General features: G+C 36.3%; 1 protein-coding gene across 1 annotated transcript; it reads right to left on the bottom strand.

Annotated features, from left to right (window-relative positions):
* Positions 1 to 3032: 3032 nt before the first annotated feature.
* Positions 3033 to 22566, bottom strand: LOC117322196 (calcium load-activated calcium channel-like). Its single transcript, XM_033876969.1, has 7 exons — positions 22340 to 22566; positions 13205 to 13282; positions 11878 to 11934; positions 11281 to 11327; positions 10432 to 10499; positions 9864 to 10008; positions 3033 to 4049 (listed from the first exon to the last, which is right to left on the bottom strand). Exons 1-7 carry the CDS (start codon positions 22437 to 22439, stop codon positions 3957 to 3959), a joined length of 588 nt encoding a protein of 195 aa, XP_033732860.1. The 5' UTR covers positions 22440 to 22566; the 3' UTR covers positions 3033 to 3956.
* Positions 22567 to 23908: the final 1342 nt, after the last annotated feature.

Genomic DNA, 23908 nt, shown 5'->3' on the forward strand with positions numbered 1-23908 from the left:
TTCCAGATCTGATCTGCAGCATGCTTGATTGAAGGAGAACCAATTGCATATAAACCACAGGTCTGGCCCAATAGTGGAAATATAGCAAATTCAATAGGAATAGAAGAATTTGGAAGAGTATAATGAATACTACATGTGGGTGTGGTATAAAAAGAACTTGTCAACATCATATTCATTGTTCATGTATATGCTGTATCGCATTCTGATACATATGTACATATGGCATACATGTATCAGTTCAAATGCTTCAGGTGAACAATAATTACTAAAAAGTGTTTTCCTTTGACATAGAGGTCAGAATCACGGCGATATATATAACTAAACAATAAGATAGCCTAGGCCAACCTCGTTAAATGACACATGGGGTACATATGTATATTTAAAAATTCACCAAGATATACGTGAACCATAAATGTGACAACCCAGAACACCAATGTCTCCTGTCAAAGACTCAACATAACTTAAATCTTAAGATTTGTATGACATGTGATTTGTATAATCCAGTTACTTAAATGAAATTAATTATTAACAATTATTGCCCAAATTACTATCAGAATATTCTCTTTATAGATATTTAAATAGGTGGCCAGGAAGCTTATCAGAAGTTTATATACATATATTGCTGTTACTTCTGCTATTAATTTCCCAGATCAATATTTTGAAAACAAACACTCATTTCATATCTCGATTTTTAGGTCACCTGAGACAAAGTCTCAAGTGACCTATTCTAATCCCCATTTGTCCAGCGTCATCCGTCGTGCGTCCGTAAACAATTTACATTTTCGACTTCTTCTCCAAAACCCCTAAACCAAATTCAATGTTATTTGGCAGGAAGCTTCTGTGGATAAAGGTCAACAAAAATTGTAAATTATATGGTCCCCATCCAGGGGTGGGGCTAAAAATGGTCAAATTGACTAAAACTTCAAAAATCTTCTCTACTCTCAGATATGGTGGAATCAAACACTCTTCATAGATGGAAGGGTCATAAGGTGCGTTACCAAAATTGTGAATTTCATGACTCTAGGGTCACAAGTTTGCCCCTAGGGAGGGGGTAAATTTTACTTTAGTTTATATAGGGAAATCACATTTTCGACTAGGATTTGTTTGATTTCTATTGGAATTCATTCCAACTTTGTTAACATTATCAGCATTGGATGACAGCTTAATGGTAGACACATGTTGGCCCTAACTGCCCCCTAGCGGCTGATGGGTGGGGCCAAAAAGGGTAAATTAAATTAACTGAAATATTTCAAATCTCAGGTGACCGTTAAGGCCCATGTTGCCTCTTTGTTTGATAAAATATTATCCTAATGAGAGTTGTCTCCCTTGAAAAATGTGGAGCCGTATAAATTTTCTAATGTGAGCATTTTCACATTGTTTTTTTTTTCAGTTTCACTCAAAGAAGGAATAGTGTTACTCCAGAGGGATCGACTCTTTTACCAAATATCAGCACCCTAGTACAATTATAAAGTGATGTGTTCATAAAAAAATTAAAAAATCAGTTTTTTACCCTTAAAAAAATCTTTGTTTAACTCTGGCAAGGGATAGTTTAACCCCCACAGGGATCCTAATACCATGTATTACTATGCCTTTTAACACTCCCAACATAAAGTTAATGGCAAAATGATCTAAGTCCAAATATTAGAAAAGAAAAAATATATATATATATCTAAAAAGAAAACAAGAGGCCAAAGGGCCTTAACAGTCATCCGACTCTAAAGACCCTTGTACTATTGTAGTATACATACCCGGGTACTCCTGGCACTGTTCGCCATGTCGGCCATTGTGGATTTTGGACCGAGCAGAAAATAAACAACACTTGGTAAGGACCATCTTCAGGGTCATTTCAGGTAAGTAAGAGCTGAATTCCACTGGTGGAACTTCAGAAGAAGTCTGAAATAGGTGTTGTTCAGGAAAACCATGATTGCACAAACATGTTACAAAATGGCCACCATGGCTGCCATGTCAAAGTTTTTATGAGGCCGAAAAATAACAACACTTTGTTGGCTTACCTTCCTTAACATCCTCACCAATTTCCAGTTCAATGGGGCTGCAGAAGAAGTTTAAAATGTGTTTTTCAAGATGGCGGCTATCTTGCATTTCAAACTGATCCAAAATGTAACAACTCTTGATCTGGATCATCTCAGGATTATATCTGACAAGTTCCAGCTCAATAGCAATGGTGGAATTTGAGGAGAAGTTTAAAATGTTGTTTTTTTGCAAGATGGCGTCTATAGGGGCCATTTTGGATTGTGGATCAACACGAAATTTAACAACACTTGGTCCGGATCATATTGATATCATTTCAGGCAAATTTCAGCTCAATAGTACAGGTGGAACTTGAGAAGAAGATTAAAATGTGTTTTGAAGATGGTGGCTATGGTGGCCATCTTAGATTTCGGATGGACCCGAAAAATATCACTGGGTCAGGACCATCTCAGGATCATTTCTGGCAAGTTTCAGCTCAATCCCACTGGTGAAACTTCAGAAGAAGCTTGAAATGTGAAAAGTTTATGGACAGAGGACGGTGCACGACAGACAACAGACGGCGATGGACGAAGCACGATGGCTATAGGTCATCCTTACCCTTTGGGTAGTCTTACTCTAGTGGGACTCTATTGCCAATTATCAGCACCCTCGTACAATTATACCTTATACCTTATTACCTTTCAACACTTGCACCAAAAACTTAATGCAAACATTTTCTAAGTCCAAAAAATTTCAAAAATCTTTTTTTTCTCTCCCAAAACAGCCTTTAGTTTAACTCTGGCAGGGGAAAGTCTAACCCCCATAGGGACATTATTACCATAAATTACTATGCCTTTCAACACCAAAAACTAAACATTTGAAAAACCAACATCGACACCGGAGTGACAACATAAGCTCTCCCTCTTCTCCGAAAAGACCAGCTAAAAATGAATGCAAGCAACATTTGTACATGTCAGTTTTTAATCACATCCTAACACCACCCAATCAAAACAGTAAATTTATTGAAATACATTTATAGATATAAAGTACAAATTGATAATAAATTTTGAACATTCAAAATATTGTTTGTCTTTATTTCAATTGCAAGATATTTGACCTTTTTGGACAATAACAAGGGGAGGTCAACCAGATTTTTTACCAGCATTTTTTTGCACATCCCGTCAATATGGCTTTTTATCATGAATCGCATGACACTATTTTATCCAATCAGAAAATTTGAAAAAGAATATCCTTTGATAATACAAATGTTTATTGTACATGTATATTAATAATAATTAATATATATATATGTATAGAAAAAACGACACAAAAATGTCAATACATTGTACAATATAATTTTATCCAATATTCTTTATCTTGACAACACACCAATACATCCATCTGACCACACCACAATACATCCACTTATATAATAGACTTATGTACTGTCCCTCGTATTACAATCCTTCTTGTTCTGTATTTTATATTATATGGTATGCTGTTTGTTCACAAAATAAAGGTGATGAACACTTTTAAGTATCTTTACAAATAGATGCATGTTTCTGTAGAATCAGTGATACATAAGTGATGACATTCAATAACATGGATCTCATAATGTAATACACACCAAAGTATAATTGTTGGTGAAAAAAGGACTTTTATAGAATAACAGCAGAAACTTTCAGATTTTGGTCAGTTCAAACATACAAACACAAATCTCTGATTATCATCTTTTAAACATAATATCATACATGGGATGTTATTAACTCTGTAAGTTAACTTTATACTCCTATAGAAATGTACATATCACATTCCACACTTACTTGATAACAAACATATCTTTATAGAATGTATTAAATAATGTTCAGATAAAGTGTGCTTTCTTGATACTGAGATTTAACAGGTATAAAATACCATTTAAATGTTCACTAGTCTTAAACAGAGATGGTGTATTGTCTGCTAGTGACATCGGATATGCTTTATCTGTATTACTTTGAGAGTTGAGGGGGAGGACCAAACAGCCCTCCAGCCTGCTTACTAGCTGCACGAGATGGAGCCAGTCCAAGGACCTTCTGGATGTTCTGAAGAATAAAACAAACATGTGTTTGAAAATTCATAGGATGATAATCACATATCAATTGTTTCTGAAATAATAACACTGACAATGTACCAAAGATAGGATTTACTTTTATTAATTATAAAACTTATGAGAAACAATATGAGAAACAAGTATAGCCTGGATTCTTATGAATTACAATTTATCTAAAACAAGAGGCCCATGGGCCTTAACGGTCACCTGAGATTTGAAATATTTCAGTTAATTTAATTGACCATTTTTGGCCCCGCCCATAAGCCCCTAGGGGTCAGTCAGGGCCAACATGTGCATATTATCAAACTTTCATCCTATACTGAAAATGTTAACCAAGTTAGAATGAATTCCAATAGAAATCAAACAAATCAGTCAAAAATGTGATTTCCCTATATAAACTATAGTAAAATTTACCCCTCCCCAGGGGTAAATGTGTGACCCCAGGGTCATGAAATTCACAATTTTAGTAAAGCACCTTAAGATCCCTCCATCTATAAACAGTATTTGATTCTATCTTATTTCAGTCTGAAAAGAAGATTTTTGAAATTTCAGTCAATTTGACCCTTTTTAGCCCAGCCCGTCAGCCCCTAGGGGTCAGTCAGGGCCAACATGTGCATACCCTCAAACTGCCATCCCAAGCAGATAATGTTAACCAAATTAGAATGAATTCCAATGTTAACCAAATTAGAATGAATTCCAATAGAAATCAAACATATTGTAGTCAAAAATGTGATTTCCCTTTATAAACTATAGTAAAGTATACCCCCTCCCCAGGGGCAAACTTGAGACCCCAGGGTCATGAAATTCAAAATTTTAGTAAAGCACTTTAAGATGCTTCCAACTATAAACAGTATTTGATTCCACCTTATTTCCGTCTTGAGAAGAAGATTTGTTAAATTTCAGTCAATTTGGCCCTTTTTAACCCCGCCCATTAGCCCCTGGGGGTCAGTCAGGGCCAACATGTGTATACCATCAAACTGCCTTCACAAGGTGATAATGTTAACTAAGTTAGAATGAATTCCAATAGAATTCAAACATATTATAGTAAAAAATGTGATTTCCCTATATAAACTATAGTAAAGTTTACCCCCTCCCAAGGGGCAAACTTGAGACCCCAGGGTCATGAAATTCACAATTTTAGTAAAGCACCTTAAGACCCTTATAACTATAAAGAGTATTTGATTCCACAATATCTGAGAGTAGAGAAGAAGATTTTTGAAGTTTTAGTCAATTCAACCCTTTTTAGCCCCACCCCTCAGGCCCCTGGGGGGTGGGGACCATATAATTTACAATTTTAGTTGACCTTTAGCCATAGAAGCTTCCTGCCAAATTTCATGGAATTTGGTTTAGGGGTTTTGGAGAAGAAGTCGAAAATGTAAATTGTTTACGGACGCACGACGGACGACGCACGACGGACGACGCACGACGCACGACGACGGACAAAAGAGGATTAGAATAGGTCACTTGAGACTTTGTCTCAGGTGACCTAAAAAGTTGTACCATAGCCCATGCCGGTATAAATATAGAAAATGTAAACATTGCAAACAAAGCAAAATATGAGCAAAGTCTGACCTAGATCAGTATTTTCTTGTTTATATTTAAAGTACCAGGTACACCATGTCATGGTGACATAATATGCTTAAAATACTTAAACTAAAAAATGTCTGTAAGACATAAATGTCCCAATGCCAGGTGACCTTTGCATAAAGTTTGACCAAATGTTTTGAAGGTATTAAGTTGCTAAACTTGAATCAATTGAGGATTTTCTATATATAGCAAGTGTGACCTTGACCTTGACACTTTAAAACACATGTCCGAAGTATACTCATATATTTGACTTTTGTCTCAAGTCTGACCAAAAACTGTCAAATAATGAAGTAACTACCTTGGTAGGTGTTAAAATTGAATCAGGATTGGACGGTGTCTATGAAGTTACTTTGACCTTAGAACCCCGAAGCACAAAAACTAACTGTATTTTATTAACTTCTGTCAAAATATATAAAAAAAGAAATATATTGTAATATAGCTATCATGATGACATTGAATTGGTTAATGATTTTTTTAAATTTAGCAACAGTAACCTTACCCTTGAAACCCTGAATCGCAACGATGTCAGAAGTATACTCATACAACAATGTCAGAAGTATACTCGTACAACAATGTCAGAAGTATACTCGTACAACAATGTCAGAAGTATACTGATACAACAATGTCAGAAGTATACTCATACAACAATGTCAGAAGTATACTCATACAACAATGTCAGAAGTATACTCATACAACAATGTCAGAAGTATACTCGTACAACAATGTCAGAAGTATACTCATACAACAATGTCAGAAGTATACTCGTACAACAATGTCAGAAGTATACTCGTACAACAATGTCAGAAGTATACTCATACAACAATGTCAGAAGTATACTGATACAACAATGTCAGAAGTATACTCGTACAACAATGTCAGAAGTATACTCGTACAACAATGTCAGAAGTATACTCGTACAACAATGTCAGAAGTATACTCGTACAACAATGTCAGAAGTATACTCGTACAACAATGTCAGAAGTATACTCGTACAACAATGTCAGAAGTATACTCGTACAACAATGTCAGAAGTATACTCGTACAACAATGTCAGAAGTATACTCGTACAACAATGTCAGAAGTATACTCGTACAACAATGTCAGAAGTATACTCATACAACAATATCAGAAGTATACTTATACAACAATGTCAGAAGTATACTCATACAACAATGTCAGAAGTATACTCATACAACAATGTCAGAAGTATACTTATACAACAATGTCAGAAGTATACTTATACAACAATGTCAGAAGTATACTCATACAACAATGTCAGAAGTATACTCATACAACAATGTCAGAAGTATACTCATACAACAATGTCAGAAGTATACTTATACAACAATGTCAGAAGTATACTTATACAACAATGTCAGAAGTATACTTATACAACAATGTCAGAAGTATACTCATACAACAATGTCAGAAGTATACTCATACAACAATGTCAGAAGTATACTCGTACAACAATGTCAGAAGTATACTCATACAACAATGTCAGAAGTATACTTATACAACAATGTCAGAAGTATACTCATACAACAATGTCAGAAGTATACTCGTACAACAATGTCAGAAGTATACTCGTACAACAATGTCAGAAGTATACTTATACAACAATGTCAGAAGTATACTCATACAACAATGTCAGAAGTATACTCATACAACAATGTCAGAAGTATACTTATACAACAATGTCAGAAGTATACTCATACAACAATGTCAGAAGTATACTCATACAACAATGTCAGAAGTATACTCATACAACAATGTCAGAAGTATACTTCGTACAACAATGTCAGAAGTATACTCATACAACAATGTCAGAAGTATACTCATACAACAATATCAGAAGTATACTTATACAACAATGTCAGAAGTATACTTATACAACAATGTCAGAAGTATACTCGTACAACAATGTCAGAAGTATACTCGTACAACAATGTCAGAAGTATACTCATACAACAATGTCAGAAGTATACTCATACAACAATGTCAGAAGTATACTTATACAACAATATCAGAAGTATACTCATACAACAATGTCAGAAGTATACTCATACAACAATGTCAGAAGTATACTCATACAACAATGTCAGAAGTATATTCGTACAACAATGTCAGAAGTATACTCATACAACAATGTCAGAAGTATACTCATACAACAATATCAGAAGTATACTTATACAACAATGTCAGAAGTATACTTATACAACAATGTCAGAAGTATACTCGTACAACAATGTCAGAAGTATACTCATACAACAATGTCAGAAGTATACTCGTACAACAATGTCAGAAGTATACTCGTACAACAATGTCAGAAGTATACTCATACAACAACGTCAGAAGTATACTCATACAACAATGTCAGAAGTATACTTGTACAACAATGTCAGAAGTATACTTATACAACAATGTCAGAAGTATACTTATACAACAATGTCAGAAGTATACTTATACAACAATGTCAGAAGTATACTCATACAACAATGTCAGAAGTATACTCTTACAACAATGTCAGAAGTATACTTATACAACAATGTCAGAAGTATACTTATACAACAATGTCAGAAGTATACTCATACAACAATGTCAGAAGTATACTCGTACAACAATGTCAGAAGTATACTCGTACAACAATGTCAGAAGTATACTCATACAACAATGTCAGAAGTATACTCATACAACAATGTCAGAAGTATACTCGTACAACAATGTCAGAAGTATACTTATACAACAATGTCAGAAGTATACTCGTACAACAATGTCAGAAGTATACTTATACAACAATGTCAGAAGTATACTTGTACAACAATGTCAGAAGTATACTTATACAACAATGTCAGAAGTATACTTATACAACAATGTCAGAAGTATACTTATACAACAATGTCAGAAGTATACTCGTACAACAATGTCAGAAGTATACTTATACAACAATGTCAGAAGTATACTTATACAACAATGTCAGAAGTATACTCAAACAATGTCAGAAGTATACTTATACAACAATGTCAGAAGTATACTTGTACAACAATGTCAGAAGTATACTCGTACAACAATGTCAGAAGTATACTCGTACAACAATGTCAGAAGTATACTCGTACAACAATGTCAGAAGTATACTCATACAACAATGTCAGAAGTATACTTATACAACAATGTCAGAAGTATACTCAAACAACAATGTCAGAAGTATACTTATACAACAATGTCAGAAGTATACTTGTACAACAATGTCAGAAGTATACTCGTACAACAATGTCAGAAGTATACTCGTACAACAATGTCAGAAGTATACTTATACAACAATGTCAGAAGTATACTCGTACAACAATGTCAGAAGTATACTCGTACAACAATGTCAGAAGTATACTCGTACAACAATGTCAGAAGTATACTCGTACAACAATGTCAGAAGTATACTCATACAACAATGTCAGAAGTATACTCATACAACAATGTCAGAAGTATACTCATACAACAATGTCAGAAGTATACTCATACAACAATGTCAGAAGTATACTCATACAACAATGTCAGAAGTATACTCATACAACAATGTCAGAAGTATACTTATACAACAATGTCAGAAGTATACTTATACAACAATGTCAGAAGTATACTTATACAACAATGTCAGAAGTATACTCATACAACAATGTCAGAAGTATACTCATACAACAATGTCAGAAGTATACTCGTACAACAATGTCAGAAGTATACTCGTACAACAATGTCAGAAGTATACTCGTACAACAATGTCAGAAGTATACTTATACAACAATGTCAGAAGTATACTCTTAATCAACCTTTGTATAACGTTTGATGAAAAATCATATTTTTATTTTGGTAGAATGTAGTTGCTAGGTGTTAAAACTGAAAGAGCTAGTTGATGATTCTTTTTATATTTAGCAAGGGTAACCTTGGCCTTGACCTTGGAATCCTGAAAAACAACAATGTCAAAAGTAAACTCATGCATGATCTTTGCATAAAGTTAGAAGAAAATCTGTCAAGAATGAAGTTGTTAAGTGTTTAAATTAAAGCGAGACAGGACAGGACAATGCAACGGGACGGGAAAACCATAGGCAACACAATATGCCCACTCCTCATTTTATGGCAGAGACATAAAAAAGTCAAACTCATGGTGTGTCTCACAGACATCATGGTCCACAGAATACAGAAATGTATCACCTGTCAGTATACCTACCTGTCTCACAGACATGGTACATAGAATGTATAGGAAGATGAATGAACAGTGTGTGTAGTCATCTCCGCCGAGGTTCCGGTGAGATATTCCCTGCAAAAGGGAGATGGGTGTGAAAGGCAGCTTGGCTACCACTCTGCCATCGAATCTGAAAACACACCAACAAAATATTCTGAAGTTAAATCTGCATGGGAATATGGATAATCAATCAAACATTACATTGGCATTAATTACTGAAAAGGCCAAACAGTAATTGTTCTCATATATCAATAATCATTAGCTAAAAATTTAATTCTCATTGTAATTTTTAAAAATATTTCCATGAAAATAAAACAAATACAGACCAGAATGGACAAAGGAATGTATGTACTAGGAATATCATGAATTTGTGCTGAAATGCACCAGCTTGGAACAGTTTCTATTTTAAAATTGTGCAGTTCAAATACAAAATAACACATATGGATTTCTCACAAATAAACCGCTAAGAAACAGAGTGATGGATTTCTAAATCCAGACTTATAAAATGAATATGGATCTTGATGGCTCTACATAACATGAAATCAGTACTTACATGGAATTGAACATACTAAGTAAAGCTGTGAATGCAAAACCTATTGCAAACATGGACTTCATTTTCACCTAAATTAGACAGAGAAAAGTAAACAGTGAAACCAAAAGGTATGCATACATCTGTTACAGACAGGCATGTAGTTTATTTTTGTCTGTTCAATATATTTCTGTGCTATTTAAGTTCCACTCAAATCTATTTATTATGAGAATATGCCAGTCATATTGGAATGTAAATCATGCTGTAGTCCCCAAATATTAGTGCTGGGATGATACACCGGTGCACAGGTGGATCGCGATCACTTTCACTACGATACCTATATCGAACCAAATGCAATTTTACGATACCTGTATTGATCCTGTGTCTTGCTCTTGTTGTTTGTTAAATGCATTTTCTTCAGAAATACTTAATTCAAATAAAATAACAATTGTAGAAAACGAAAGTGTTATCAATTTCCGGTAAACAGGAGTGCTACTCTGAAAGTGAAAGCAGTTAAATGAGTGGTTGAGGCCAGCTGCAGTAGGCCAATCAGAAAGCGTTTGACAATTCTTGTTTACAACAAACCAAACATCATGGCGGACAACTGGGTAGCTTTGAAATCGCCTTTCGGATCCAAATCTGATGTATGGAAAACATTTGGCCTTTATTGAAACAAATAATGTATAATGTTTGAATATAGTTTATCTATGTATCCCGATATGTATGTGATCGTAGCTCTAGTATCGTGATACGTTTTGGATCGGGGCATCACTGTATTGTCCCAGCCCTACCAAATATGCCGTAATACTCTTAAAATTTTTGTACCAGAAAACTTCATATTGAGATTTTCCTTTTTAAAGCAACAGAACTCACAAAAGATAAATCTCTGTTGTTGTTCTTAAGCTTTTCTTCTTGTCTCTCTGTAAATGACAAAAAAAAAAGAGAATATCATATCTCAATCAAATTCATATATACATTTTAAAGTTTTACCTCAATATATCAGTACAATTATATGTAAATAAATTTCACCTGATTTGTGTTAATTAGTAACTTAGTTTAAACATCTCTTTAATATCTGCTGATAATTATGAAAGTTACTAATGATAGCCAGATGTGAGTGCATTGAATCAGTACTTTTATAACAAGTGCAATCAATGATTGCGAAAGCTCATCGGTGGCAGCAATCACAATATGCATTAATTTTTTATATATGTATATTTAAGCATGTCATTTTGAAATTGTACATCACATAATATCGTTCCTAGACCCCTAATGGATGTATTAACCAAATTAGAAGGGTGTGAGGTGTATACTTTTGGACTTATAATTACAAGCTTTCCAAAAAATTATCTCAAAAACTTTAAAGTGGGGTTGGACGTCGACGCTGACACCGACGCCGGGGGTACAGCATTAGCTCACGGTTACTCGTAACCGGCGAGCTAAAAACACAAGACAAGAAACATTACAAACCTAATTTTTTTTTTTGGCTGCGATCTGTTGCATCACCAACTTCTTTTTTCTTCTCCACTAAAAAAGATTCAAGTACGTTACCAAACAAATTGTCTTAGTTCCAAAATCTGGACAAACGCATGAGCCCATTTTATGTTAATCTGTTCATGTATCAGAGGTAACAGTATCAATATGTGGACATTCAATAAGAGGAAAGTTTTTATAGCTATACCCCTGTTCCCTTGTGTACAAAGTTTATTGTAATAATGTTTCTAAAATGGTATCATTAATTTGTGTTCATATGTAAGATTATAAGTAAAATTTTACAAACATCATGACCTTAAAATTCTCTAAAGTTTTGAGAAAAAGAATATAGTACTCTCCTCCCCATCAAAGACTACTAAGGAAAAATATCTAAGTGTTCTCGCTAACCCTAACAACCCTGAATTTTTGCACAACCTTGAAGTTTTTTTTCTTTCTTTTTTTTGGGGGGGGGGGGGGGGGGGGGGGGGGCTATTTTAAAGAAAGGACTATCAAAGTCAAGATTACTCCTCCATCTTTCCTGTCTATCTAGCTAGTAAACAAGAGCTGTTGGAGAACAGCATAGCTCGTCTCACAAATGTTTGTCAATAAATAATTAAAATATATTAATTGGTATGCATGGTTTCGCAAATTGCATTAATAATATTTATATTGTTTACTTGATCAGATTATGTTTTGTGAATTCATGCAATTTTCAAAACCATACCAATTTATATATATATAAATTATTTATTGACAAACATTTGGGAGACAAGCTATATCTGTTGTAGATTGAATGAATATATGAAATACAAATGATATTGCTTTTGGACCTATTTCTTCAATTTTTGATAAAATATATTATCCTTATGAGAGTTGTCTCCCTTGAAAAATGTGGACCGGTATAAATTGTATACCTTTCAACACTTGCATCAAAAACTTAACGCAGAAATATTCATCAAAAACTTAACGCAGAAATATTCCAAGTCAAAAAAATTTGAAAAATGTGTTTTTTTTCCCCAAAAAATCTTTTAGTTTAACTCTGGCAGGGGATAGTTTAACCCCCACAGGGACCATATTACCATATATAATTACTATGCCTTTCAACACTTACACCAAAAACTTGACATTTGAAAAACCAACGCCTGGAATGACAACTTAAGCTCTCACTGTTCTTCGAAGAGATGAGCTAAACACTTTTTAAAACAACTTAAAAGATTTCCCCACCGACCTAACTTATTGTTTTCTGGCATGTTTACAGCAATACACGGTATATACGGTATGTATTATCTTTAGGCAAAAATAAACAGTAAATATAAATACTTACATTTCTTGCTCTGCTTCTCCACCTCCGCCTTGAGCTTTTTGTATTTGTCTGTTCTGTACACTAGCAGCCATGTTAATCCTGAAACGGATGTATAACAATCTTTTTTTTTTTTTCTCTTTAGTCTTACTTTCCATTTTATACCTCTAGGACCTGCTCTGACCTCTTCTATATCCTTTCTAAACAATGCTTATATATAATGAACATCATTTAGGTTTGTAATAGGAAGGAGTAATGAAAAATACCCCGCCGCGCTGGGGCTGGAACTACAGTGACATCTCGCTCTCAAGGCAAACCACTAGGCTAAAGGGAAATTCTCCACCAGTCTGAGTTAGTAAGGTGAGCTTATACTAGGGATTAGAAAAGTGGAAATTTCCTCGCCAAAGTGGAAGTTTCTGAGACTTTCTGCTAAACATACCACAGGTTTTTAACGTCAGGATGCCTTTGGCACCTGTCGTTATAGTCGTGGTGGGTAAATTTTGTTAGTCACACTTTTGTTTCCGGCTAACAACTTCTCTTTTTCTGTAATACAAATAATATACATCCGCAGCCTAATATAGTCCCTATTTTAACAGCAATTATTGACACAATTTAACTGATGGTTCCCATGTTTACTGCAATTATTTAAAATGAAATATGAATGTTTGGTGTTCTAAACTATTTTAGATTATAATATACTGAAACGAAAAAGAAACGCAACATGGAAAATTGTGATTAATTTTGTATTAAATATACATATCTGTATAAAAATCGCGGAAATAAACATGCACCCTGCCTAACACCCATACCAATCTTCAAAATCACCCAAGTGTGACTAGAGACCTATGCACTTCCGGCGCGGTAAAAACATCAAAAACCGTGCCTGTACAAACATATGCGTTCTTTTTTCATTCAAACCAGTATCAATTCATCACTAACATTGAGCCACATCATCGCCAATACTTTTGCAAACAATAATTCCTTTTACAATTATGCCACGGTTATCAAAGGTTGATAGAGGACGTGCTATAGCGATGCTTCTGGCAGGGAACACGCAACTTCACGTCGCTCGACAATTCAGAGTTCACAAATCGACTATTAGTCGATTAGTTTCACGTCTTAACGCAACAGGAAGAGTCGATGACCAGCCGAGATCAGGACGTCCACGCGTAACGTCGCGACGTCAAGACCGGGTTCTTAGGTTGGCACACCTGCGTAACAGGAGATTAACGGCCGCTGAAACGGCAAGGAATACGATTGGTAATCATAACCGTCGAATTCATCCCCAAACAGTGATCAACAGACTGCGTGAGGCTAATTTGCGTGCAAGGCGACAGTACGTTGGTTTACCACTAACACCGCAACGTCGAGCACGTCGTATGCAATGGGCAACGGCACATATGCCCAGACGTTTTCCTATGAGACGTTGGAGGTCTATGCTCTTCACCGATGAATCTCGATTCACGTTATTTCGAGCAGATGGCCGTCAACGTGTGTACCGGCGTCGAGGCGAACGTTTTGCTGACGCCTGTGTTTTGGAACACGACCGATTTGGGGGTGGATCAGTTATGGTTTGGGCGGGAATCTCCCATGGTTTGAAGACGCCTTTGGTGATAGTCAATGGGAATTTAACGGCCGTACGCTATCGGGATGAGATCCTTAGGCCCCATGTTGTGCCGTTTGTTAGGCAGCATCATCTAACCTTTCAGCAAGATAACGCGAGACCACACGTTGCAAGAGTCTGTAGAGACTTTCTTGCGACACAGAACATTGTTCCTATAGATTGGCCTCCATATAGCCCCGACCTGTCCCCAATCGAGCATTTGTGGGATGAATTAGACAGAAGAATTCGAAATCGCCGTAACCCCCCAAATACCCTCCCTCAGTTAGCAAATGCACTCGTCCAAGAATGGAATAACATTCCAATACGGAAAGTCAATGCCCTGATGAACTCAATGCAACAAAGAATTAGAGATGTGATAACTGTTCGAGGAGGACACACACGATATTAGGGCACGGTTTCAAAACTGCTGCCATTTCAACTTGGATTCACGTAGGGTACTACCAATCATGACCTTCTAGCAAAGTGACCTGTTCTTAAAAATCTCTAAACATTTAAAGGATGTTACATCAATATTCAATATTAACTATTACATATGAAATTTAAACATAATGCTCACAAGTATTATTTTATTAAACCTACAATTTGAAGTTGCGTTTCTTTTTCGTTTCAGTATATAAACATTTTCCTCATCAGTATATTGCACTTTTGTTCGCCTAGGATTACGTAATTCTGTCTCGATCCTGCCTTGAAAACGAAAGTAAAAAATTCAGTTTGATCGTCATGGAAATTTACATGCGTCCACAAAGAAACTATCCACATGTCTTAGACTCATATGTTCATTCTGAGCTCATGCAGGAACATTTCATATAAGCGTGAAAAACCAACCGTTTTTCGTAGTCAAATGTTTACAATTCTATAAATAGCTTTGCAGCCAAACATTCCACGGGATAAGTTCAGGTGTCATGTGACTAATCACCTGATCATCACTAATCGACAAAAATGGCGGTAATGTCTAATGTTTATTTGTATGTCGCTAGATTATGCAAGAAATATCAACAGGAATTGAAGGCAAGTTGTAACAAACTACATTGCCGTTTTTCATGAGGATTTTATTAAATAAGATTATCATTTGTGTATTTGAAAAGAATCTAATGACTATGATCGGATCCGTGACTGATGTACTGGCATCTCCTTTGTCAAAACAGTTAGGCCTATAATTGTCTCGTCGGACAGCGTGACTGCAGTTTTCTATTGGAGGTAAAATATTTGCATTTTCGATGTTACTAGGGGTCATAAAATAGATGTTTGCTAGGCCTAATTAAATGTACATCTTATTTAGTATAAATAAAAAAATCATCTTGTGTACATCCTCGATTTAATAGACCGAGTTGTCGTTCAATTGATTTTTTTTTTTTAAAAGAATACAAGCAGCTTTACTGATTCAGAAGTATATCAATAATCTTCCACAAGCATTAAAGAATTAGGGAAATAACTATACTCAGCTATTGGAAAGTTGTCGGCAGATAAATATGTTATACATGTTTTCTTGAATGTATATAGAATAGGAACAAGGGCCCCATGGGGCCTGTATCTCTCACCTGGTTGGGTTATACCAAATGTGAAAATAATGTTCATGTTCAATTAGTTTTATTTGTAAATCTCAATGCTACATTGTATATATGGTTATAGTGTGGGGATCCCAACTGCTTCAAAGAAATAATAAAGTCTAGACTCTCTAAGGTCTGAAAGACCTCAAGAATTGAATGCATTCATCACTTTATGACTAGTACAGATTTAGATGAATTACGTTTATTTCCCCTATTGGGCGCCGCCCATTTGGCCCCTCAAGGGTCAGAGTCACCATTTATGCAAAATCTGTTCCCCTTCCCCCAAGGATGTTTCTGACCAAATTGGGTTCAAATCCATTCATAACTTTATGACTAGTAGCGATTTAAAGAAATACCTCTATTTCCCCTATTGGGCCCTGCCCATTTGGCCCCTCGGGGGTCAGAGTCACCATTTAAACAAAATCTGTTCCCCTTCCCCCAAGGATGTTTCTGACCAAATTGGGTTCAAATCCATTCATAACTTTATGACTAGTAGCGATTTAAAGGAATTACCTCTATTTCCCCTATTGGGCCCCGCCCCTCCGGCCCCCTGGGGGTCAGAGTCACCATTTATGCAAAATCTGATCCCCTTCCGCCAAGGATGTTTCTGATTAAATTTAGTAAATATCCAATAAGAACTTTTTGACTAGTAGCGATTTGAAGCAAATGTTGACGGAAGACGGACGGACAACGGACACCGCGCCATTACATAAGCTCACCGGACCTTCGGTCAAGGTGATCAGCTAATAACCAGATTAAGACATTTCATCTGATACAAATGTAACTGTCTGACTATAAAATCCAATTTTAAATTTCTTATTATATGACCTCAGACCCTGACGTTTCTCAGGGCCTTTGGCCCTATGATTATATATTAAATTATATTTTACTGAAGTGGAACGGGACAGGGCTGAGCATTGGTTTGGACTTGTACCTCAACCGTACATGTTAAGAGCATCAATATATATCTCTCTGGAACATTTGGTGTCAACTAAACTATGGTTGAAGGAGGGAGATGCGGAGCAATGTACCAGATGGCCGAGCTCAAGAGACTAGAGCCTTTGCAAAAGGGGTGTTGGGTTTGAGTCCCACTGTGGTTGTTGTATTTTTCTTCTGTTAGTACACAGGTGCCGGACTCGTTTTATAAAATAATAACATAGAAGAGTACATATAAATGAGTCTCATATATATTATTATATAAAACGAAACTAACCTGTGGTTAGTGATAGCACATATACCCCCCACCCCCCCCCCCCCCCCCCCCCCACCCCCCCCCCCCCCCCCCCCACCCCTCCCTAGGGGTTTGGTTTGGTTTGTTTTTGTTTAACGTCCTATTAACAGCCAGGGTAGGGAGGACTAGCCTAATATAGTCTACTATAAATATTATAAGTAACATATATACTGGCTACCCACAACAGTGAACATTCTTATCGTACATACCCAGTACTCCCACCACGTATACACACAATACTGTACCTACAATGTACATCACTACAGTACACTAGTACATGTAGATTCCACAGGCGCTTGCATAAAAAGTGAGAATTAAAAACAAGAGGCCCATGGGCCTTAACGGTCACCTGAGTTATGATACATTTTAGCATATTTGACCCCTGTGACCTTGAATGAAGGTAAAGGTCATCCATTTGAACAAACTTGATAGCCCTACATCTCAGCATGCTACAGACCTAATATTGGGTTTCTGGGCCTTTTGGTTATCAAGAAGAAGTTGTTTAAAGATATTAGCATATTTGACCCCTGTGACTTTAAATGAAGGTTGAGGTCATCCATTTGAACAAACTTGGCAGCCCTTCATCCCAACATGCTACAGACTTAATATTGAGTCTCTGGGCCTTTTGGTTAACAAGAAGAAGTTGTTTAAAGATTTAAGCAAATCTGACCCCTGTGACCTTGAATGAAGGTCATCCACGTGAACAAACTTTGTAGCCCTTCATCCCAGCATGTTACACAACCAATATCAGGTCTCTGGGCCGGTTGGTTATTGAGAAGAAGTTGAAAATGTAAATTGTTTACGACGGACGATGCTGGACAAAAGATATCGCAATAGGTCAACTGAGACTTGACCTAAAAATGATATCAGTAGTATGTGCATTGTGTAAAAGTGAAGGGCAGAAACTCTGTCACGAGCGAAACGCCACCCTATCTCACTTTGATTTGACTAAAAAACACATTTATTCAAACTGACACGGTGCACGCTATATGAGACCGTCATCAGGAAACATTCATCTTTAACCTACCGTGTGGTAAATTAGACAAAACCTTACAACGAGCCAAAGTGTTTTTCTGGACAAAATGCATGCGGAAATGACCCCAAAAAGTGCACGACAGATGATTTTATAAACGCATGACCTTTCAACCCCGTGGTGTTTTGTTGAAGAAATTTGGCGATGTTTTCACGGATTATTGTTTTGGATGTAACAATTTGTATTGAGTGACACGGTAGGTTAGAGATGGATGTTTCTAGATGACAGTAGCATATACAGTGCCTGGCCATTATATAGTACGCAAAATACTTGTTGTGAAAATGAAATTAATTCAGCTCTTCAATAAACAAGAGGCCCATGGGGCCTGTATCGCTCACCTGGTTGGATTAGACCAAATGTCAAAATAATGTTCATATTCAATTTGTTTTATTTGTAAATCTCCAACAATGCTATATATGGTTATAGTGTGGGAATCCAAACTGCTTTAAAGATTAATGAAGTCCAGACTCTCTAAGGTCTGAAAGACCTCAAGAATTGTTTTTAGAACATACATTCATAACTTTATGACTAGTAGCGATTTAAAGGAATTACCTCTATTTCCCCTATTGGGCCCTGCCTCTTTGGCCCCTTGGGGGTCAGAGTCACCATTTATGCAAAATCTGTTCCCCTTCCCCCATGGATGTTTCTGACCAAATTGGGTTCAAATCCATTCATAACTTTATGACTAGTAGCGATTTAAAGGAATTACCTCTATTTCCCCTATTGGGCCCCACCACTTTGGCCCCTTTGGGGTCAGTCACCATTTATGCAAAATCTGTTCCCCTTCCCCCAAGCATGTTTCTGACCAAATTGGGTTCAAATCCATTCATAACTTTATGACTAGTAGCAATTTAAAAGAATTACCTCTATTTCCCCTATTGGGCCCCGCCCCTTTGGCCCCTCCGGGGTCAGAGCCACCATTTATGCAAAATCTGTTCCCCTTCCCTCAAAGATGTTTCTGACCAAATTGGGTTTAAATCCATTCATAACTTTATGACTAGTAGCGATTCAAATGAATTACCTCCATTTCCCCTATTGGGCCCCGCCCCTTTGGCCCTTCGGGGGTCAGAGTCACCATTTATGCAAAATCTGTTCCCCTTCTGCCAAGGATGTTTCTGGCCAAATTTGGTCAAAATCCAATCAGAACTTTATGACTAGTAGCGATCTGAAGCAAATGTTGACGGACGACGGACGGACGGACGGACGGTCGACAGACGCTGCGCCATGACATAAGCTCACCGGACCTTCGGTCCAGGTGAGCTAAAAATGTATTGTGAGAAAACGGGTTGACCAAGTGCGATACAATTATGTGTACAGTTTTCTTCATGTACCAGTTCAACTCCAGACAGGTAGGGTTTTTGAATGTTACTATTTATAGCAGTAATCGTGACGTCATCAAAGATGGCGCCTTGAGGTAGTGATTTGGAAGCCGAGCAGAAGCAGACGATCATTAAGATGGTTGAAAATGGAGTACTTTGCCAGCTTGTGAGGAAGAACAGATGACAGTCTTTAGCGGCTTTAATTTGACTGCATCTTTTAATGAAAGTGTTCCTCATCAATTGCCACAGAGGTCAGTAAGATGAAGATTGTCGTAAAATAATTACAGGAGATGCTCAGTAGCCAAAACAATAACGATTAATAAATTTCATCGGGAAAACAGAGTGCGGTGGTGTGGAGCAAAACTTGCATGGAATGTGGATAATAATTGGTCACAGGTGATTTTTAGTGATGAAATGAAAGTTGTTTTAAATAAGGACAGAAAACCCTCCGAGAAATTACGTGCAGACAGCTTGGGAACGTATAACAGTCACTACCCATGTTCTGGGGATATCGGCAATTTTTTTCTGGGGGGGGGGGGGGGGGTTGTCCATAAATGGGGTAGGTACACAAACTGAAGTTAATGGAAATGTGCTTGAGGATTCTTTATGGTCAGTTGTCACTAAAGATTTCCCCAACAGGTTGTGGATCTTTCAAGAGGATAACTGCCCCGTACACCAGTCTATTATGACCCGTACATGGAAGGAGGAAAATGAAATTCAGACTAGCCTGACCAAGTCAGTCTCCAGATATCAATATCATGGGAAATGTTTGGAGACTAATAAAAATTAAACTTCAAGGGAGATTAGCAGACATAACAAATCGTGCAAGTCTGATCCAGATTGTTAAAGAAATATGGACATCTATTCCATCTGACCACATACAATCTTTAGATGGAACAATACCAAAGAGGTTACGGGCAGTAATCAAGGCTTAGGGATGTTTTACAAAATACTAAAAGGTAAGTTTAAATTAAATGACTTAATTTTTCAAAAATCACGTTTCAAATACACCATATAATAGAAACGTCTGAAGCAACGACGTCGCCATTTTGTGGCCAGGCACTTTAACAGTATGCGCCGTGTCAGTTTGAACAAATGTGTTTTTTAGTCGATTGAAGTATGGTGATGTGCCGTTTCGCTCGTGGTGGAGTTGCCAACCTTGTACTTTACAGGATACATATACCACTAACATATCAAAAAAAAAAAGAAAATCACATTTTCTATGCAAGATTCTAGAGCAATGGAGGGTATTATCGTCAGGCGGTAGTTATCGTCAGTTTTTACAAAAGTTTTGAATATTTCATTAAATGTTGAAGTCAAATTGCTGTAGTTTTCAATGAACAAATATATAATTTTTTAGAACGTTTCTGGCCTGATTTTCATTCAGACAAAGTTTCCAAACAGATAATATTTACGTTTAAATATTTTAATAATCTTCACGTCATAATTTTCTGATGTTCTTACGTCACTTAATAAGGTAAGTGCATCATCTTTCTCCTTTCAATATTCAAATCGGGAAGCAAACATTGGAATGTTTGTGATATATGTGAAGTTCCGCCGCGTCTGCTAAGTTGACCCGCGTAGTATGTACATCCGGGCTTCTTCGATGCCGTTAATCGGCGTGACGATATATAACTGCCACAATTTGGTACACTGGAGGCAGTTATCGTCAGTTTTGCATAATCGAAATAAATAACCTAGTCTTTTAGAAGACCCAATTGTTTGTTCTAAATTTAAGATTTAATTTTAAAAGATCAGTATTTGATCTGTGTCTTCCAAGTTTCATCTGATATTTATTGATATCGTAATATTGTATTATCAGACATAAAATCGATGCTGAATGTAATGTTCACTGTTGCAAAGTGCTTGAAAGCTCGGGCAGCACGTGCAGAAACCCAAAACATTTCCGACAATGATATTTGCCCGGTTGCATATTTGTTTAACGGTTTAAATGCATTTTTTGTTGATCAATGCATGTTCTTTAAATGTAGACATGATATTTTTTGTGTTTATAACAAGAAACATTTCAAAACGCATGAAAATATTGACGGTGACGATAACTGCCTCCACCTGACGATAACTGCCTCTGTTCGGCCGGAAATACAAATAAAGTATGTTCCCTCGTATAAGTGATAAACGCTCAACAAGTCAGACTCAGGTAAACACAACACTAGCCTAAACTTAACCTACAACAGTTATTTTATTTTTATGAACAGTATTCACTGGTAATGAAGCAGTCATACTTAACCTGACGATAATACCCTCCATTGCTCTACCTGTAGCCGTTACTGTAAGCATAACCAGTACAGTATATTTTATTTCTGTCGTATCGCTTCTATAAATGAGTACATCCTTTACGTACATCATATTACGAACGCCTTGAAAATAAACGAAAAAGAAATTACCCTCTCCAAGAGATGCTGTACAGAGTGATATGAAAACGATTAAAAGACAATCAGCCAACATGATTCTGCTTTCTTCCACGGCACCGGTCTTCCAACTCATGAATAGGCCATACTAAATTCAGAAGTCACGTTACCAGTTTTAGCTGTACTCACTCCGTACTTAGAAGAGTCATCCCGTAAAGTTTTTCGGATTTGCAAATATTAATACTGAACAAGGAATGTTTAAAATATTCTTTTCAACTTGGCATTTATATGGTATAAAGCATTAATTAATATTTACAATATCGAAACCTCTTTCACGTTTCTGGTTTCTCGACATCTGGTTTTAGCCGTGCCAATCTTGAACCGGAAATCCTTTTGGGATTCTTTCGCGTAATAGTCTGGTTAAATCGGTTTAAACAGGTTAAGTTGAAACGAAAACAAACAGCCACTCGCCATTCGCATGGTGAGTTGCAAATCAGAAAAGACATAAAATATGCCACTTGAGTTGTTATTTATATGTTTATCTGTTCAAATCGCCTTTTCGTTGTTCGTTGTAGTGAGTTCACGGACCTGATAGGATCACAGTGTTTTAGTATCTCCCTCACTGGCGAATATATTATATACAGCCCGGTACTGCCCGGTCTACCCGGCACCGCCCGGTACTGCCCGGTGCTGCCCGGGGAATATATATTGACCGCCCGGGCTTTTATTTATATCCAAACACTATTTAAACTATTATATATGGATAGATGGTAGCTTCATTAATAATATGGCAAAAAATGGTGAAAATACATTAATATTTGACAGAGTTAACGTTATAGCTTTGTGAAATTAGCGATCTCGCAACCTAGCGCTCGGGATGAGCCATAATCTTGTTATTTGCATTTATACGACCGCCCGGGCTTATATTTATATCCAGACACTATTAAAACTATAATATATGGATAGATAATAGCTTTATCAATAATATGATCAAAAATGGTGAAAAAATATAAATATTTGGCAGAGCTATGGCTACGTGAAATTAGCGATCTCGCAACCTAGCGCTCGGTATGAGCAACAATCTTGTTATTTGCATTGATACGACCGCCCGGGCTTTTATTTATATTAATACATTATCAAAACTATTGCATATGGACAGATAGAAGTTTAATCCATAAATATGATCAAAAGTGGTGAAAAAAATATCAATATTTGACGGAGTTATGGCTACGATCTCGCACTATTAAAACGACCGGGACCAGTTATTCACTGTCCGGGCATTTATTATCACTCATACATCATTAAAACTATAATATTAGAAGATTTGCATTAATTCAATTAAGATTCAATTAATTAGTAATACGGTCAAACAATGGTGAAAAATATGAAGTATTGACAGTGTTATGGCAAAACGAAATTATCGAAATTGATATGAAGTGTAATCATGTTATCTATAAATATAAAATCTTTCGAGTTTAATGCAAAGGTTTTTATCATTTACAGGAAGTTTATGGTAATTTTATGTTGTTATTTTTACGAGCGATGTCGATATATGAAGTCGGCTATATCCCCCAAAAAACCTGCACGCTAAAGACTTATTATATG

The sequence above is a fragment of the Pecten maximus genome, chromosome 2 (assembly GCF_902652985.1).
Source record: "Pecten maximus chromosome 2, xPecMax1.1, whole genome shotgun sequence".
Lineage (NCBI taxonomy): Eukaryota > Metazoa > Mollusca > Bivalvia > Pectinida > Pectinidae > Pecten > Pecten maximus.

Excerpts from the sequence above, each read along its gene's own strand:
- LOC117322196 (XM_033876969.1), bottom strand. The coding sequence starts at position 22,439 with ATGAGTTGGAAGACCGGTGCCGTGGAAGAAAGCAGAATCATGTTGGCT. Across the intron at positions 10,500-11,280 it reads ACAACAGAGATTTATCTTTT|GTGAAAATGAAGTCCATGTT; the intron begins GTGAGTTCTGTT and ends TGTCTAATTTAG. Across the intron at positions 4,050-9,863 it reads GTACCATGTCTGTGAGACAG|AACATCCAGAAGGTCCTTGG; the intron begins GTAGGTATACTG and ends TTTATTCTTCAG.